The following is a 20432-nucleotide window of genomic DNA, read 5'->3' as shown; positions in this document are numbered from 1 at the left end:
TTTCAAGCAGCAATTACTTGTAATGCATTGTATGGACTCTAGCACGAGGGGAATTGGCATCAATTTTGTGACTTGCTCAGGGGAACGCTGGGGACGAAGAAAATGTGGTATGTCCTACACGGCATGACGGACCCGGAGAGAACAAAGACGGCTGGACAGAAAACACTAAAGCTCATTGAAAATGAGTATGCAAGCAGCGCTTGGAGGACTGGATCAAAAAGCTCAAACATTTATGTGTGTGACTGACTGATGGTGACATAACACGACGCAAGGAGCAGTACGAGGGTCCACCTCAGCCGGATACGGATGCCCCAATACATGTGGCTGAGGTGTACGCTGAGGTGTACGCGGAGACCCAGTCCTTTAGAAGGAACACGGTACTGGGACCGGATCAGATCACAAATGCCATGAACCAGAACCTCAGCCACGAGAGTTTGGAGGAGCTCAGCAAATATTTTAACGCACAGGTATGGATAGAAGGAGAGCTCCCATCGAATGGAAATCAGCCACATCATACTGATTCTGAAGCTGGGGAAGCCTCGAGATATAAAAAATCTGAAGCCTATATCCTTGAGCTCCTGTGCAGGAAAGCTCTTCGAAAAGGTGGAACATAAAATCAACTTGTGGACCACATAGAGACAAATCACCTTTTTCCCGTGAACATGTTTGGTTTCCATTCTAACATATCTGCGCAGGATGTTTTCCTAGCTTTACAGCAGGTGGTACTACACCTACATAATGGGGCAGATGACCATGTGGTGCTGGCGTTGGACTTGCAGAAAGCCTTTGATACGATATCTCGAGGCCATTCCGGATAGCTTAGAGTCAATGGGCTGTGGGGAGCGAATATGTCAATATGCAAACAGCTTCCTGGGTAATCACAGGGCAACCACAAAAATAGGATCCACTAGGTTAGAACCTTTCAGGCTGCCGAATGTGGGTGCCCCCCAAAGCTCCATACTTTCTCTGCTCCTCTTTAAGGTGGCCATGAGGAGGTTAGCAACAGAGTTGGAAGGGGAAGCGAGATTAGGAAGTGCATTATACGCGGATGATATTAGCCTGTGGGTGACTTGAGGATCCCATGGTGAAAAGCAGGACCTTTTGGAATGGGCAATCGACCAGGCAGAGCTTTTTGCATGGGTGGCGGGCATGGCATGCGCCCCCAAAAAGTTGGGAGTTTGTGTGAGTGCGTGCAAGATATGCCAGACAGGCAAACCAGCCGAATATATAACTCCCTTTGACTTTGAATGGACAGGAAGTCCGTGAAGTGCAAACCCCCCAAATTTTGGGGATGTGCATTCCACCGAAAGCCAACGCGAAGCATGCAATACAGCTACTCAAGGGCACGGTGATGGAGGTGGCAAAAATGATCTGCAGAGTCATGCTAAGTCAAGAAGGCGTTTCGGAGGATGAGACAGTTAGGCTAGTGCATGCTTCTGTTGTCATTCGAGTCACGTACAGCATCCCGTATTTGAACACCACTGCACAAGAGATTAAACAGTCGGACGTCATAATAGGACGAGCATATAAGGCTGCACTTGAGCTCCCTCAAAGCCCCAGCATGAAATGGATGGAGAAGCTAAAGGTGTAAAGCACTTTCAAAGAGCACACAGTGGCCGTTTTTGTGTCTTGCAGAGAAAGGTTAGGCAAAACCAACCAAGGGAGAACTGTTTTAAACAAACTGGGGTGTGCACCGTGTCTGGTTTATAGTGCAGACATTACTTCTAGATAGGGAAATTCAGGCGCATATACGTGCAGCACCGTTCCCAAAGAATATGAACCCAAGGTACCACGGGGGAAGACGAAAGACGAGCATTGCGAAGGAGTTTCGAAGGCAAGCCGGACATTTATTACATGGAGGCAAGTTATTCTGAATGCGGCATACACATTGCAGTCACCACGTGTGAGGATCGGGTAGTAGGGGTGTCAGTGAAAACTGCATGTATGGCAACGGCTGAGGCGACCACGGTAGCTTTAGCTTTGAAGGACGCCAAAAGCAGAGGGACTTCCGAGGCTGTCCTCAATGACTCACAGGAGGAGTGTCGCCTTTTCTTGTTGGGGGTGGTACACCGAGCGGTGATTACAAGCATAGGCAATGAGCTCACTAATTTTCACAGCTTCACGTGGTGCCCGGCACACGAAGGTGTGAAGGGAAATATGAGCGTGGAAAGAATAGCTAAAGTACTAAATATCTGAACGTCGAACTAGCCCTGTAGGGACGTTTAAAAAACTGCAATAGATATATTGAACAGCAAAGAGAGAAAATACGGGAGTTTGGTAGGCCCCATTGAAAAGTGACCAGATGGCAGGAGATGGACTGGTGCTGTGAACGCTAGTTGTCAGAAATACGTGAGAAAAAGAAGGCCGCACCTAGAATATTTTGGAACCACATAAAATTATTAGGCAGGAAGTCAACAACAATACAACATATCCTAGATGAAGATGAAAACAGACTGGAAGGAGAAGCGGCAATAAATTACATCCGAAAAGTAACAGCAGAATCTTTTCAAGGCCATGACGAGGTTGCATTTGAAGAAAAAAAGAGCATGAAAGAGACTCAAGTGGAAAAGGAGCTGGTGCTGACAAATTTAAACTGGAAGAAAGTGGGAGAGAAAATTCCTAAGCGTACAGCCACAGGAATAGACGAGGTTCCCGTTAGGCTGATAAATGAACTAGGACCAAAAAGTAAGGAAGCTCCGGTGAAAGTAGTGGAAAAAACTTTAAAAGATAGACGAATACCAGACAGTTGGCAACAAAGTAGAATGAATTTAATTTATGAAGGTAAGGGGAAAAAGACAGAATTCACTCGTATGGACTGTTGACCATTATATCGGTAATATACAGGCTAGCAATGCAGGCAATCAAATTAAAGCTTCAAGCATGGGCCGAGAATAATGGCATTTTGGGAGAGCTTCAGAATGGCTTCAGAATAGGTAGGCGTTTCGATGATAACTTCTTTGTTCTTACTAAGTGCATGGAAATATCAAAAGCAGAAAGCAGACCGCTGTATGTGGCCTTTTTAGACATTACAGGAGCCTACGACAACATAGACCGCAAGATTTTGTGGGATATTCTGGAAGGGGAAAGCTTAGGTAACGATTGTCTACAGCTTTTGAGAGAGATTTACCTAGAAAATACCGTTTGCATTGAATGGGGAGGGATGAGGAGCGAGGAGAAAGTTCATATTAGCAAGAGACTGAGGCAGGGGTGCCCTTTATCCCCGCTGCTGTTTATGATGTACATGGTGAGGATGGAGAGGGCGCTAGAAGGAAGTAATATCGGGTTTAATCTCTCATACAAACAGGCAGGTACAGTAGTAGAGCAGCAACTCCCAGGTTTATTTTATGCGGACGACATTGTGTTGCTAGCTAACAAGCAAAGTGATTTGCAACGTTTGGCTAATATCTGTGGACAGGCAGGCAACAATTTAGGTTTGAAATTTAGTGTTAGAAAATCAGGTGTTATGGTATTCAATGAAAACAGTGAACAGACAGTGGAGATACAGGGCCAAGAAATACCTTGGGTAACAGAATATACATACCTTGTTATATGGATAAACGAAGGCAGTAGATATATGGAAACACAGGAAAAAACAATAACAGTAAAGGGGTAGAGAAATGCAGCCATAATGAAGCACAGAGCGCTATGGGGATACAATAGGTACGAGGTCCTCCGAGGTATGTGGAAAGGTGTAATGGTTCCAGGACTTACTTTTGGAAATGCGGTTGTTTGCTTTAAATCAGGGGTACAATCAGGACTCGACGGGAACCAAAGGTCAGTGGGTCGCCTCGCATTGGGTGCTCACGGGAAGATTACAAATAAAGCTGTGCAGGGTGATATGGGCTGGACTAGTTTTGAAGTGAGGGAAGCTCACAGTAAAAGTGAGTATGAAGAACGGCTGAGGAATATGGAAGAAAGTAAATGGGCTGGGAGAGTGTTCAGGTATCTGTACAGGAAAAACATTGATTCACAGTGGAGGAAAAGAACTAGGAAGCTTACCAGCAAGTATGCGGCCTGTAGGGTGGGCAACACAGCAACAAAGAAGGTTAAGCGGAAAGTCAGAGAGGCTGAAATAATCTCATGGGTGGCGGCAATGGAAAAGAAACCTGCCATGAGTAACTACTTAAGAGGAAAAAATGAAATCAGGAAGGAAACCATTTATGATAACTCAAAGGGAAGCTCATTACTTTTCGAAGCGAGATCGGGATGCCTTAGAACACGCACTTATAAATGAGATATAAAAAGGAAGAAGAAGCATGTGCTTGCTGCGGTAAAGCTAGGGAAACGACGGAACATGTTTTATTAGAATGTGAAGAAGTCTACCCAGAGGTGGATTTAGGCACCACTGGCCTCCTTGAAGCCCTTGGGTTCAGCGGGAGCAGTGGTAAAGCAAACATGTCCGCAATAGACATTAGTAAGAGGCGATTGGAGAATTGGTGGAAGAAAAGTAGGGAAACGACAAAAGACGGAGACGTACAAAAGCACAGTTCGCAATAGGGGATCAGAAAATTTGGGCGTGGTAGTTCATAATGTTTTTTTTCTTCTTTCATTGTTTAAGCTAGGTAGGACATTAGGCAGCATAATAGCAAGAGCTTGGTGGTGCAGCAACACCGCCCCGTTACAAAGGGGATGCTCATAACATCCATCCATCCATCCTGACTCCAAACAAACACTTATCCTTATCTACATAAGCTAAGACAAGTACATGGTGAAGGGTATGCAGACAAATGTCCCTGGGATGGCAAAAAGCTTACATTGTCACACATTACACTCATATGCACCAGAAAACCTTTACAAGCAAACAAGCACAAATTCACAAAACCACTTTCTAAGGCAGTGGGAGGCATGGCTTGTGGACGAGGAACAGGACAACCAGCTGGCTCTCCTGGACCAAGCCCAGCGAATCGCTCAAGCCAGTGGGGTCCTGGACTAGGGGCTCCACCCGCATCTTCTATCTTTCTTCTCTTCCCCCCCCCCCTTTCTCAATAAAGTTTTACTCTCTCTCTCTCTGGCCTGACATAAAGGATACATGCCAAATAGTTTTTCCGCTGAACATTTAAATCTCATGGAACACTTTTATGTAAGGGAAAGTTGGTACACACCTGAAAGTAGCCCATTAAGCTCCAAAGGAAACCTACACAGGTTCCTCACTAACTTCGTGCTACATTGAGGCATGTTCCTACTTTCTTTTATGTAAACCTTTATCCACATAGCTGATTTCTACAGAACTCATCTGTTTGTGGAACACTTTCATGTTAGGCACAGATGATGTAGCACTACAGCCCCTCTTGAATGCAAATTTGAGTAAGATAATGACAGCATTCAGTTAAGGGCAGCGAGGCAAGTAGAAAGGAGGCAAGCTACATGAATTTTTGGAAGCATTTTTCTTCAAGCTCAGGACAATGTCTGCTGCTTACCGAACTTGTGCCTGCTGTGATGATAATCTTACTGTCTGGGCAGGCACAACAAAGAATCTCTCCAGATGGCACGTCTTCCCAGACAAAGTTGCAGCGCTCGTTTTCATAGGGGCCCATACGAATGCTGTAGTCAGCAAATCCCCAGGCAACGTAGCGGTTGTAGAGGGGCCCAATGAGTCCTTTGTTCTGTTCCACGGCTAGCACCGTCTTCTCATGTTGTATTATCTGACCAACAGGGCCTTTTAGCTCTAGAAGAAAGGAAAAACAATTATGTGTGCAGGCTTCATTATCTCTTGCTGAATGCAGTTTTAATCATTAGGGTCTGTGAAACGAACTATTACATAGATTATGAATTGCAATCACTCATTCCAAACAAACAAACTGATCTTCAATGGCAAGGGTCAAGCCCTACCTGCCAACCTTTGAACCTTAAAATTAGTAAAACATCCTGCAAATATGACAAAGACAGAGAGGGAGGGAGAGGTGAAAACTACCGTATTTATCCTGACCTCACACACATATTCTTTATGGAACCAAAAATTGTCTGCATATTACAATTGGTTACGAAACAAATCACATTTGAAACATTGCCAACAGCCTAGCGTCAGAGCTGCCAGATGCACCGTCATCGCCATGGCGACATAGCATGTTTTCATGAAGGTTGCTGTGGGTTCATTTTGTGCTCAACTACGATCTGGAGCAGTATTCTTGGTCAATCAATTTCATAGATATAATATTATTACTTTCATGAGATTTTGCGTGACTTGGCACCAGATATGTTGGCATATATGGCCACCAGCACTTCTGGCATTGTGCCAAGCTCACTTTTGCACACAGGGCCTGGAACACTGTCAATCCCCATACTTCAACACGTCCAATGCAGAGTCCACAAAACCTTACGTATGTGATAGTAGTATATTTAAATGTGATTGCCTGAGAATACCGCCCCTATGTGCTTGGTATAATGACCAACGAAGCGCGAATGGCAACAACATGCCACTTTCATTATGAAAGCTCATTAAAACAAAATTCGCTTCTGTGAAGTTCTGCACATCTTGTTTCTTCTGATCACAAATGTGAGGGGCATGCTGCATTTTTCTTTTATAGATCAAAGGCATGTTACATTCAGTTGCACTTTTATTTTCTTACTTTAAGCTTGTGAAAGTTAGGTGCACATTAAAATTGGGTAAACAGTAAGCACAGTATGTGCAGGGATAACTGCCATAATAATAAAGCTATGATGCATCGAGGTTTTTAATTGCAAGCCTCATGTCACACATGGACGAAGTAAAATTCAGGGCATTAATTATTCATGCTCATCAAAAAGTAAACAAGAATTAACATGTCTACACCCAAAGGGTGACCTACCTTGCCCTGCCATATGGTGGCCTTGAACAGACGTGCCACGTGTAAGAATTTAAAATGCATTGACGTGGGAGCACACGACCATATCCTTGAATGTGTGACATTGCCCTTACACACATTACAGTTGAACCTCGTTATAACAAGCCCACGAGAGCGCCTAGCCCTCACATCAACAGGAAGAACAGTCCTAGCGTGCCTAGGCTACCCCACACACGGCAAAGGCCACGAACAAGCAATCTATCTGGCCCCCAACATCCGGGAGCACATCAAGGTAGCCCTTATCCCCAGAAACATGCACCCAGAACATCATGCCGGTCATCGCCAAGCTCGCGCAAGGACTCTATAGACAAAATATGGCAGTCTGCCTACCACACTATACACAGATGCCATGCAGTACCCACAAAAAGTAGCCATGATGGACAGTGTTGTCGACCATAACCTTCAAGAGGTGGTCTCGATGACGGTCTGCACTGCCAGCGCCCTTGTAGTGCAGGAGACATCCATCGCCTTGGCCGTCACCTTTAGTCTGACCAACGAGCATCTCACAATTATTACTGCCTCCCAGGCAGCTTGTCGTAGCTACGTGAGAGGCAGAATATCTTCAATCGCCCACCGACTCCTCAAACAAGCCTCCCGATACCTGGACGTTGAAATAGTATGGACTCCAGGACACGAGTCCCTCCGTGGAAATCAGCGTGCGCACGCTGTAGCCTGAGCTCATGCCTCCAGAGCGCCACAAGAGAGGGATATGGCTGCATCTATGGAGCCCGTACCTTTACGATACAATGCCATACTACAACACCACGGATTGAGCAGACGACAATACCCACCTCCACACAAGACCCTCTCATGTGAAGACGCCGTAGCATGGCGACAATTACAAACCTACACATACCCCCATTTAAGCAGACTACACGCAATATACCCCACACTATACTCATATAAATGTCCCCTTTGTAACGACTACGCCTCCCTATATCACACCACATGGGCGTGCCCCAACGTGAAGGCAGCCCTGCAAATACCCAACCCCACACCCAAGTAGTGGGAGACCATGCTGAGCCTCGTAACCAGCAGCAACTGGTGCGGCAGGCCCGGGAGACAGCAAGAGCCGCAGGAGCCCTGGAAAAAGGGTGCCTCCCCACACAAGCAGAAAGACACCTGCTTGTCCTTTCTTTTTTTTCTCAATAAATGTATTTCCTCTTCTTCCTCCTCTTTTTATAACAAAGTCTCATCTAACATGAAAATACTTTTGTTAGATACAATATTATAGTCGGATACAACTTTAGAAGAAAGGGGAGGCCTCGCCCAGATGACCGAAGCGTGACAGCCAATTGCCTCCGCAACTAAAATAGTCCCATTCAAGAGACCGTGCTTCTAAAACGCGTAATTCTCGGTATAAATAAATAGTTTTGTATGTTCATTACTGATTTGGTAGAGCTCTCGTGATTGGAATGCTACAGCACATACCGGATCGCGAGAGAAAAATAATCCCGTGCCTTCTACAACGCTGCGCGTCGTTTGTTTAGCTTCATTGCAAGGGGCAAAAGTAGAAAGAGCAGCTCTGCATGACTTTTGCGCTGGTTTACATGAGTTGCTATTTAACAAGTACTTAAAGAAAACTATGCGTTTATCGAAACCATTCCAAACTTGAGGCGAGAGGACGATCGAGGCAGGAAAGGTACAAAAATGCTTCATTCATCGTTTTAAATAAATACTTTTGGTTTTAAATAGCATAAAATATGTCTTTTTTGGCTTTGTGTTTTCACAAACTTATTTTTAGAATGTAATAGCTTTTTTTTCGTTCCTTATCACGCTTTTTTATTTTTGTACAGCGACGCAGCACACGTTCACACCCGCCATTAACATTAGGCACCAGACTTCGGCAAATTTTCCTCATCATAACTTTGGAACAAAACAAAACACCATGGAACAACACGCAGGATGTTTGTTTGTAGCGGTGTGTTGCTGCGGGATCCTGTTTTCAGACAAAACGTAGCAAAGCGTCAGCGATGCTCGCTGCAATCTTTCGTCGCCGGATCATGACTCAGAATAAACGCATGCGGCACAAATGGTGCATTGTAGGCCTGAAAAAATATTTTCAGCATGACAGGCCACCACAAACAGTTTCAGAATTCACTCTGACGAGGGGCAGACGCACACGACTGACGCGACTCGGCCCAGTTCGAAGCGCGGGCGACCATCTTCTCCATTGGCGGGGTCACCGGCCATCCAGCTCATGACGTCAGTCTATAGTGCACGCATATTGGTGGAGGCGCATGTGCATCTACCTTGGGGGAGTAAACGCACCTTTTTTCTAAAGTTGTACCCGACTATAGTTATAAGCATACATTCATTACACGCCGATATTGGCAAGAAAACCTTCAGATTTACTTAATCGTATCTGTGTTAGTTATGCTGAGGTATGACTGTACTTTTATGACTACACAGGACGCACTCATCCAGCAGTTATTCATTATCAGCATTCTGTACCTCAGTGCGAGGGAGTTCACCCATTCAATCAGAAAAACACCTTACACAATAGAGACTGAAGCAATCATAAAGCAACACATAACACACTATCAGCAACCAGATGAAGCCAACAGACAATTAAGCCAAGAAAATTCGGGGCACAGAAATACCCAAGAAAGTGGAGGGAGGGACAGACAGTGCCTTGGCTTGAGTGGTAGAGAATTGCATGCATCATGCAAAGGCTGCGAATTTGGCTCCCACCAAGAGCAAGTTGTTTTTTTCTTTCCCTTTAATTTCTCTTTTATTTTATTAAAGAATATAAAGATAAACAAAGGAGCGTAAATTTTTTCTACAATTTTTGCTTGCCTCCATTGTGTGTTGGCTTCTAGTGGTTGTGTCTAACGAGAAATAAAGCCCTTCGGTTATTCTTGCTCAGCACACTTATTAGTCTACAAAACCAGACAGTCCCATCAACTGTGGCATGGCAACAGCATGCTGACCTTTGAGTGGATGTAGAGACGGCTTGAGGTTGTCCAGGTTATGGAAAAACAATTTGTCATGGCAGTAGCTCAAGCCAGGCATAATGGGTCCTGGGTCCACCACGCTGGTTCTGTTGGTCAGCTTTTTGCATGGATGGGGCTTCTTGAAAAGCTATTGCATACGATGGTGAATAAAAGAAAATAACACTGAGCATTAGCAAAATGCCAAACACATTAAAAATGATAAATCTTTGAACAATTAAGCACAAGAGAAGCTTGCACTAATGTAAAACTTCTGTGTACTTTCTGCTTAATTTCTACTTCAGTCTAGCGTTCATGATGAATGACATAAGCATTAAAGAAAAAAAAAAGGGGGGGGGGGGGCTGTTTGCAAAAAAACAAAAGAAGAGATATGTTCAAACATTTTATTTGCCATAAACAAGATGACTAATTTGTGAGACTAATTTCTCACAGCTTCTACCAAAGGTGAGCTGTAATAACAATTAAGAGGTCCACTTGCCCTACTGAAAACTAACTGAGCATGTCTGTATACAGAGCTATGCTTTCCTTCATAGACCATTCAGAGTTGGTGGGATGGCAAAGAAAAAACTTGTGCTGGCAACATGGGAAAATGGTATCTTCCTCTGTTAGTTGCCCATTTCTTCAGGAACAATTTTCTGAAAGGTGCAAAGACGAACTTTCCAGGATTCTCATTCATACTTGGAAGTAGCTAAATTTAAACCAAGAAAGTAATTGCGCATTGGACAAGGCTGCTTGCTTTTCACCTCAAAATTACTTCACCAAAAACAAGTGTCTGTGTGCACATAATGAGCTCAAATTAATGAGAAGAATGCCACGAGCATCATCATGACCAGCTCTGACAAATCTGTTACACATGCAATCGAGCACAATGCACTATGGTAACAACCAGATATGCATGCCTGTCCTGAAAATTATGCAGCTGAACAAACTTTTAAAATTTTATTTATTCAATGATGTCCTTGCAAACTGGTAGGATACTGCAACGAGAGCCACAAATAATTTGCAGCATTGTTTGTAATGGTTAGTGTGTACACGTTTTCTGCATAACTTAAAAGACAAAGTTGTATTTCCCAGTACTCACAGGAAAGTGGCATTCTGTAGGTATTGGCCTACCTCTTCCATGAATCTTTGTGCACACTTTTATGTGCACTGGCAATTTGCATATAATGTGCAGAAGCCATTTATATTTCATTCTGCATCAATCAATGCTTTTGTTTTGTTAAGAACTTCAAGCTTATTAAATAATGTATCCTCTTTTCATCACTAGTGATGAATAACTATCAATATGCATAATTTGATATGGGGTAAGTTCACATACCAACAACCATTGTTCATGTTCACCCTTTCACGAAACAAAAACCCATTTCCTGTTACCGAAAACATTAAGAAACATAGTAAATAATCTTGTCACCTGCTTAGGAATCTGGCCAAAGTTGTTGATGAAGCCAATGGTGGCATTCTTCTTCAGTGGGTCATCAATGGTGTAAATGTCAACATTGCCCTCATAGAACAGGTGGTGGAAGACATTGACAGCCTCCACGGCTGGCTGGCCCTGCTGCTTGTAGCCAAAGATGAGGTCAATCCACTCGTGCAAGTGGGCACTCACAAAATCGCTCTCCAGGGCCTGCGAAAGCCATAAAAAATGCATCCATACACATGACTACAACAAAAATGTAAGTATGTAAGCAGTAGTGTGATAACATTGATACACAGTGAGAATTCTGAAAATAGCAACTTGGTTGTACAGGCGTCTGTGTAGCATTGCATAGGTGCATCAAAGTGGCACCACCACCTGGCACAAGCAGCAAATCATTCGATTAATTTATTAACAGCCCAACGTTATGTGATACGGAAGAGTCTACTAACCAAACCTATATAGCTGAACACATAATGAAAACTGCATGTAAATTCAATTGCAAAATCTATGAACCTGTGCATTTAAAACCACAGAAATTTTCAGATCATGCTTAAGTAAAATCAATATGTTTAGTAAACAAAAAGCTTTGCTCCCCATTTTCCTTTGTTATCAGCAAAAACAGGTACAATTATGCTTCGTGTTGCCTGTGTGCAATAGTGAATTGTGGTATAAGGACTGGGCGTGGGTGAGTTTGGGCCAGTGGCGCCTCAGGCGATGGTGCTGCAAATGTAATGGCATGTGACGGCCGGGGTGGGTGCAGCCGCCAACTACATTGGTTGACTATGTTCCCTCGTTTCTTGTTATGTGTTGCCAAAATGCCTAGAGGAACCAAGTTCAAACAAACATGTGGTGTTTTTGGGTGCACAAACAGTTACTCAAACGAGGCTAAAGATGGGGAGGGCATTTTGTAACATTGGTTTCCACTGCGACCTCCCCAGATCAAATGGAGGAAAGAATGGATATGTGAGGGTCGGCATGCAATTATATGTACATTTCTGAGGTTACTCTGCTTTTGTCTATGGTTGTTCTAACCTCAATAAAGGAGCTAATCATTCACAAGAGCTTTGTGTTCCAAGTAAATTGTGCATCTTCACCAACGCAGGTGTGACGGCTCCAGAGCTAGCGCACCAAAGGTCAACACATGGATTTGTAAACATTATTTTGCTGTTCTATTGGCGGCTCAATCTTTTTTCCTTCAAAGTATATATTAATTTCTAGTGCTTCCCACCTGTGGCTGCAGCTGGTACATGACTCTGTGTGCTCTGCATCGACAGCGAACGCCAACACAGCGGTGTAATTACTGTCGCTTTTGCGCTGGCCTTACATGAGCACCGGCTGCCGAGTCAAGGTGTGCGAAATAGACCAAGACTGGAGATTAGACTACTTGCTAAGAAATTAAGAACGGCTAAGCATGGGGAGGGGGGGGGGAGGGGGGGCGAGAAAGGAAACGGGCAGAGAACAGCAATGTATACACAAACGCGCGAACAGCAAAGCAGCGCAACAAACATGAAAGACACATGTCTCCCTTTGTCCATGATTTTCCTGCTCCTTCACCAAAGTACATGAATGACACACACAATTTTAATGTGTACAGCGAACTAACAAACTGCTAGAGTAGCAATAGAGAAGCTGTTACGTCTAGCTCCATGTCTTTGCTTGCCCCGGTGAGCTTTCGTTGTGGGGTGCATATTTAGTGCAATTTGCACTAGTTTTCTCCTTTATACTATGATGATGTCATGGATGTGACCTGTCTCATGCAAGCGGCAACATTTCCCAAGAGCAGATGCATGAAAATGTGTTTTCCAGTTTGTCAGGCCTGGGAAACCGCAGTGCAAGATCACTGGAAGCAGCTTGTGTGCGCTTCGTGCCTTCGCCCAGTCGTCTGTAACACATGCCATTGCTTTACTGCTGCCAGTGGCAGTGCTGTTTGCCAGGGCACTGCTGGCACCTTACGACGAGCCCTCGTCGCCTATAGTACCAAGCACACAAACAAAGCAAGTCTGTTAAAATAGCAAAATTGTCTGATCAAACTGAATATGAATATATGAGGAAAAGAAGAAACTGGCTTGGCAATATGAAAGTGAACACAGGATAATTCTTAAATTGCAAAATAGCAAAATACAAAGGTTGGACAATGGCTACATTGTACAGATCCCTATTGCATGTGACACTGTACAGAACTCAAAGTCCAGTATACTAATTAGGAATACAAGTAAACCAGCATTTGCAGAAGCAGGAGCACCTTGAAATTTAGTGTAATACTATACATATACACATACATAAGTACATAAAATCAACGATAACATGTCCATGATGTGCCAAAGTCTAATTAATTTAAATATGCTGATGCGTGCACAGTTGAATTCTTAAACATGTAGAAAATTTTTAGAGTGGTAAATGTCTTGGAATGAGTTGGAATGAAATAGAAAGATAATTTCTCAACTTTCACACACATAGTTCTTGTTTTATACTTTTGGCCATTTAAACAAGTTGTTTTCACCGCAAGAACAGGTGCATTCAATATGAATTCAAAATCTGCATTGTTCATACCATTCGGTGTACTCGTATAAATTCCCGAGGGTCTCCCTTTGCCCAAGGTGGAAGCACTATGTTGTCGAGTTGAACGCCGTTCTGCTTGCAGCCTATTTAATGACCCAAAACAACCATGGCATAAGCTAAATGTCACATAAGGCAATCGTGCAAGGATGTATGACGCAGAATGCTGTTTGTGCAAGAAAGTCAAAGACTTTAACGTACCCAGGTCAAACCGATTGCTGTTCAAAAGAAACTCGGGCAAATAGAAGAACTCGGGAATGAGTTCCTTGACATCAGCCATGTTGTGCTTTGAGGCAGAAAGCCAGGCATCTTTCACGCTGTGAAACATGCGGTCTGCCAGGTCAAAGTGGCCCCCCTAGGAAAGAGAAAGCAATTTCCTCAGAAACTTGACTTCCACAAAGAAGACAGCAGAAGACGTGAAAATAGCTGAAAATATCTTTGGGTCAGACAAAAGTATTTGATCCAGCAATTAAGTGAACACGATAAAATGTCATACAGAAAGACAGCTCTAACTATGCATTAAGTGTAACAAAGATTTTTGTTCTTAAGCATCAGTAAATGAAGTACGGGTGAACCTACTTTACAATAATATTCAAGTGCCGAGAAAATCTAATTGTTATAAGCGTTAACTGTCATAACCAGGTTGCACGAATAAAGGAAAAGGGACATACATTCAAACATTAATTATACAGAAAGAAGTAGAGTTGAAGCCGCTTATAGCATTACTAGTTTTGACAATACTTGGGTGTAACAATGAGCTGCTGTTGCACTGTGAACTTTATGTTCTTTGGTAATATAAACTGCTTACTACAATGTTGCCTGCTGCATTATTGGCTATAACAATTAAAGGGGCCCTGAATCACCTTCTACTGAAGTTGAGAAATGCATTTGAAGCTAAAATAGACTACTTAAGAAATACTTTGTCGCAAAAAGCACTTCAATGCATTCAGCAGAAGCGGAGTTACTGGCAATCAAACACTCTGTTTGCGGTACTTCCGCTCCTTCTTCAAAGACTTGCACTACGAGGCTACGGTGGAACAGGGTGTGCCCTGTTACGTCTCAACACCACAAAGGCGTTAACTGGACGTTTGCCATGTGTCAAACCACCACGCCTCCTATCCAGACGTCAACGTAGCGTGGACACCGAGTGTTGAAGGGTCCTACGAAAGGCGCTCAACCCACCATTACCTGGAAACCTGAGAAAAGGATGAAAAGAAGGGAGACAACAACAACGAACTGGGTGTCGCTGGTTGCTTTTCTGCCACAGATTCCAAACCAGTCTCTTTGGAGGCAGAGTTACTGCAGGTTGTTGCCAGCGTGGGCGTGGTATCGCAATGGAGTCAATGATTATGATTTGATGTTGGACAGTCTTCAGATTCCCTAGTCGACTCGCCTAGGGAAGATGATGGTATTAAAAACGGATACTTTTTTAGAGTAAGAACAGAGGGTCCTGATGTGAATTGAGACGTTTAACTTGCTCCTGCATGGAGTGGGCTTCTGTACCGGAGCCATGTAACTAAGCTAAACAAACCCTTCTTCCTTCATTTTCTATAACCTGACGTAGTAGGCGATGGGCTTGGTTAATTCCGTGCCCTAACGCCACCCAAGCCGCAACAGCCCACAACATTCCGCCTACTGAATGCCACCGTGGTGCGTGGCTCAAATTAGATTTTGGATGTTCGAATTTGATTTTGGATGTTCACGTAGCACGTAGATGCCACAATTTCCGATTTTGGTGCCTACAATGCGCCAAACGTGATTGTCTTCAGCGAGCCGCAGTGCGCTCAGCTAGTGGACTCGTCACGGCACCCTGCGGTGGCTGCAGTACCTAAGCTATGGAGCAGCTTCTGTCTGGTTGTGCTATGTGGTGCAGACCAGCTTTGTCCTGCCCCAACCTGACAGATGGACAGTAGCCACATCCAACTTGTGCCTTTTGAAGCACTATCAATAGCTCAATACGAAGCGAAGTCTGCGAAGGAATCTAATCAGAATGGCCAGGAGTGAGCGCATGCTGGCAAGCGTGCGTGTTCAAAACTAGTCGAAATTAGCAAGACCCGATGGTTATCATACCAATAAGCAGGGTGGCCAAAGTTATATTCCTATGTGGGTGGCCGTGGCTGAGCATGAGCAGTTGATAGCCAGTTTCTTCCGGAAGTATGTAATTATTATTGAAATTTGAAAGCAGATTTTCGCTTACTTCTGCCTGTTTATTAAACTGCATCAATAAATATACACAGTAACAGTAGGAAGAAGCACACTCATCCAAGTACCCTTTTTGATTGATGTCAGTGAGTGGCCAAGAGCAGCCATGTATGGGAATCTGCTATATTACAAAATAAAGCATCCAGAAAAGAGCGAGGAGCAGGCTTCTACTGAAAAGAGAGCACATGAGAGAAAGGTGAATTGGCACTCTGCTTGCGAGTTCCACGTGCCGTGCACGACTGCAAAATTTGGCTGATATGTTTACAGCAGCATATGCTATCTGCAAACCGTGTTTTTTCACCAAGCTCGAAGGGTGGTTCAGGGCCACTTTCAATCTGGCTACTGGGTGTCTGCACCAAAAAGAAAAGAAAGGTGAAATCCAGGAAAAGAAAAAAAAAATGCAAGCCGCTTCATTTCACCAGTCTTTGTGCCGCACACCCAGCACGGCACGATGCCTTCGTTACCCGTCTCCCTTGGTGGGTGTGGCAAATGGGCTTGTGTTTCTTTTGTTTCTTTTTTTTAAAAGGATTTTTTTCAGTGCACATATCTAGTAACTACATTTATTTGTTATAACTGATAACACGGCATGGGAGCATTGTAGTAAGCGGTTTATTATTTTACCACACAACAGATACAAAAGTTGATGGTGCATCGGCTGTTCACTGCTATATACAATACATTGTTAAAACTGGTATCGTTATAAGTGGGTTCGATTGAACATTTCATTACACAAAAACAAACCTTTCAGCAGCATCAGAGCAACATGGATCAATATTATGAAACAAAGAAAGGGTATCAAAACACTGCTTAAAGGGTCGACCCTCGAACACTTTTCAGGTCACCATCTTTCTAGGGCAGTCTGCATAGACTGATGGCTGGAGAGATAAATGCAACAAGAATGGCAGCGACAGGGGTACGCAGTCTGAAGTCTTCGGCAAATAAATTTCAAAATACAAAAAACTACCTTCAACTCGAATTTTGTGCAGTCTCCTGTCCCCATTTCTCTCACCCACTGACGTAATTCCTTGCTGCCAATGGTAAGAGCTTGGAGTGTCTATGTAGCAAAAGTTTGCATTCTATAGTTGCCCATTCAATGTTCACGGACTCTGATGTGATGATAGAGTTGTTAACATGCTAACAAACCACGTGGAGTCGCACCATACTGTTTTGTTTACAGTGTGGAAGGGAAGGCCGCTGTAAGTAATAAGCTTCCCTGACGATAATGGACTGAGAGGCACAGTTGCCACTCCCAGTCGAGCATCCTGGAACTGCGTAATGTCTCTTTCGTTCTTTCATAGCCTGCACACGAAATTCAGCAAAGCAGCGTGAGCAACGAAATAGGTACGGCAACAATGATGCACCGATGTGAGAAACTTGCCCCGCCTAAACAACACTCATAAATGTATTGTACGTGTACAAGCAAAACGAGGCAATGAGCCTGTGAGGCTGCTTCTGAGTGTACACAAAAGAAAAGAGAAGCTTTGAAATAGATACACTTCTTGTGTGCGCACTTCTCCATAACATAGAGCAATGATCAAAAGCCACAGGTGAAAGAGTAGCCAGTGCCTCTACCAAGTTTTGTAGTTGTAGTGGTTTTTCTTTTACGACTGTATCTGTTTGCGTTAATTAAACATACAGCAAACAAAAATAAAATGAAATCTTAATTTATCATGTTTTTGCTGCAGTGCAGTGGTAATCCAAACGGCATTACTTTAAATTGTTATAGGCCATCAGGTGTGATGAACACGGTTCTTTCTCTGTCCATATTGTCAACAGCAATCTGCCAGTATTCAGAACGAAGATCAATAGAAGAGAAATAGCTGGAACCGTACAGGCAGTCAAGGGTGTCGTCTATACGTGGGAGCGGGTAGACGTCTTTCTTAGTAATGTTGTTCAGATGACGGTAGTCTACACAGAAGCACCACGTGCTGTCCTTTTTCTTAACCAACACCACAGGTGATGCCCAGGAACTCGAAGAGGCTCAATGATGTTTTTATCTAGCATTTTGTTCACTTCACTTTGAATTACTCAGTGTTCCGATGCAGAAACTCGATACGGTCGTCAGTGTAGCATCGCCAGTAAGAATCCGATGCTTGACTGTGAGCGTCTGGCCTAAAGGGCGATCGTCGAAGTCGAAAATATCTCGATAGGACAATAATACTGCGCAAAGGTCTTTAGTCAGCGCAGAGGACAGGTCCGTCACAACCATTTTCTTTATGTTGGGATCGGCGCCCGAGACTGGCATGGGGGGCCTGCTGAGCTCGCAAGAGCCATCCGTCGATAACACTGCCATGTGATGGTCGCCGAGACAATCAACGCTGGCAAGGCAAATACCTTGCAGTAGAATTTGCTTTGCCAATCCAAAGTTAAAGATAGGCATGCGAGTGCGGTTCACAGTAATAGTGAGTATACTGTGAGGCACGGTAACGTCAAACTGTAGTGGAATGTCAGGCAGAGGAGTGACGAGGTACTCGCCATCAGGAACTGGTGAGGAAGACAACAGTTCAATATAGGCTATTGACTTTGGCAGCAGGCGAAGAAAACCGGTGGGGCATAAGCGGCACTGGGGTGCGTCAGAAGGTTCTGCGACAGAAGGTTCTCTGAGAATCGGTAACTCAAGGCGAAGGGTAATGGCAGAGCAGTCAATAAGAGCAGAATGCGCGGACAGAAAATCGAGGCCGAAAATTAGGTCGTGGGGGCAATGAGCAATCATGGTGAAGAGCACAGGAGTGTGGTGGCCGGCGATGCTGACACATGCCATACACATTCCAATGATAGGCACAGTACCGCCATCCGCAACGCGGACGACGTGTGCCGGCGCTGGGGTGAGGAGCTTGCTCAGTCGTCGTCGGAAGTCAGCACTCATAATACAAAGATGTGTTCCTGTATTGATGAGTGCCGTGACAGGGTAGTCGTGACAGGATAGCCGTGAACATCAACGTCAAGAAGGTTTTGGTTTGTAGGTAACGTGAGCAGATGATTTGAGGGCAGGGTCGACAACGCAGCTTCACCTCCAGAAGCTGCAGTGCCTTAGTTTTCCGGCTGGATCCGGGAGGCGATAGGCGGCGAAGAGAAGCGACGGGGATGGGGCAAACGAGACTGATGGCGTCGAGGTGAAGGCGAGAGGCTGTAGCGAATGTTTGGAGCAGGAGCATCAGCGGCATTGGGTTTATGGCGGGTAGAAAAGGGAACAGAAGTTCCAAAGATGCGGGAATAAGCGGCGGCGTGTGTCCAAGGAGGTGGTGGCCATCGGTTGCGGCAGTGACAAGTGACGTGGCCGATGCGACAGTATGGAAGCAGATCGGCCTGTCATCAGGGGTACGCCATTCGGACGGGTTGAGGCGAGATGTGGCATAAAAAGACTGCCGGGGACGAGGAGGACCGCTAGAGAACTGGGGAAGTTGGGTTGAGAAGTTGAACACACGGAGTTCAGACCCATGTTCTCAAATTCCTGTCTGACGATGGCCTGAATCATCGCAATCGTGGTTGCTGGTGGATCGGGAGGTGTCACTGAGAAAGATGGCGAACAGGCGGCCTTGAGTTCACGGCGAACAATACGGGTTATGTTGTCACAGATGGTAGTCTGACGCGGTCGACCCTCACATGTCGACGTAGCAGCAGTGTTGGGTAGCCGCGTGATGTGGTATGAGATACGGCGGCTCTTCGCTTGCTCAAGGCGATGGCATTCTTTTATGATGGCGTCGATAGTCGAGACATTGCTGAAAACAAGCAAATTGAATTGATGCGCCACTTTATCTGCTTCAGACATAGCACTGTCAGCTTTGCGGCATAGAGCCAAGACGTGGAGTATATATGAAACGCATGGCTCTGTAGCCGTCTGAACACGAGACGCAAGAGCCTTTCTCGGGGCAACTTTGCGCCCAATGGGGTCGCCAAACAGTTTTCGTAGCTTTTCTTTGAAACTGTCCCAACTGGTTATCTCGTCTTCATGCGTTTGGTGCCACACGCGTGGGGTGCTGCCGAGATAAAAGATGACATTGGCGAGCGTAATGGTTCGGTCCCATCTGTTATTAGTGCTGGCATGTTCATAGAGCTTGATCCATTCATCAACATCCTGTCCCTCCAGGCCAGAGAGCACACCAGGGTCGCAATGTTGGGCAACCATGACGATTGGAGCAGTCAGACAAGCCAAAGCCGTTGCAGAGGCGGGCTCGTCACCGGGAGGCATGGTGACAAGCTCGATGTACCGACCACTTCGGAGTTCTGTGGCGAGGGCGGGGATCGCTAACCTCCACCAGAATATTACGTGTGGAAAGACACAGACGAAGAGGCTATTTACAGGCTATTTACACTGGAGCCGGAGAGCCAGGCTGACACTCGCTCGCGCCAAGGGCACAGACCCACTTCGTCCTTCTTGAGCATGTCGTGATAATATCGTAATAATATTAAATACAGTGAACTATCGTTAAGACGAGCTCGGTTAAGCCGAATTCTCGTATATAACGAAGAACATGGGAACGT

At 44.8% G+C, this 20432-nt stretch overlaps 1 protein-coding gene across 1 annotated transcript in view; it reads right to left on the bottom strand.

The window, feature by feature from the left end:
• Positions 1-20432, bottom strand: part of bchs (WD repeat and FYVE domain containing 3 bchs) — a 244799-nt gene that overhangs the window by 34180 nt on the left and 190187 nt on the right. Inside the window, exons 57-61 of the mRNA XM_070538948.1 lie at positions 13950-14103; positions 13743-13834; positions 11187-11399; positions 9755-9905; positions 5418-5665 (exon numbers count right to left, since the gene is read on the bottom strand). Coding sequence (XP_070395049.1) covers positions 5418-5665; positions 9755-9905; positions 11187-11399; positions 13743-13834; positions 13950-14103 — 858 coding nt within the window. The remainder of the gene's footprint in view (positions 1-5417; positions 5666-9754; positions 9906-11186; positions 11400-13742; positions 13835-13949; positions 14104-20432) is intronic.

The sequence above is a fragment of the Dermacentor albipictus genome, chromosome 1 (assembly GCF_038994185.2).
Source record: "Dermacentor albipictus isolate Rhodes 1998 colony chromosome 1, USDA_Dalb.pri_finalv2, whole genome shotgun sequence".
Classification (NCBI taxonomy): Eukaryota; Metazoa; Arthropoda; class Arachnida; order Ixodida; family Ixodidae; genus Dermacentor; species Dermacentor albipictus.
This window is presented reverse-complemented; position numbering and strand designations above follow the sequence as displayed.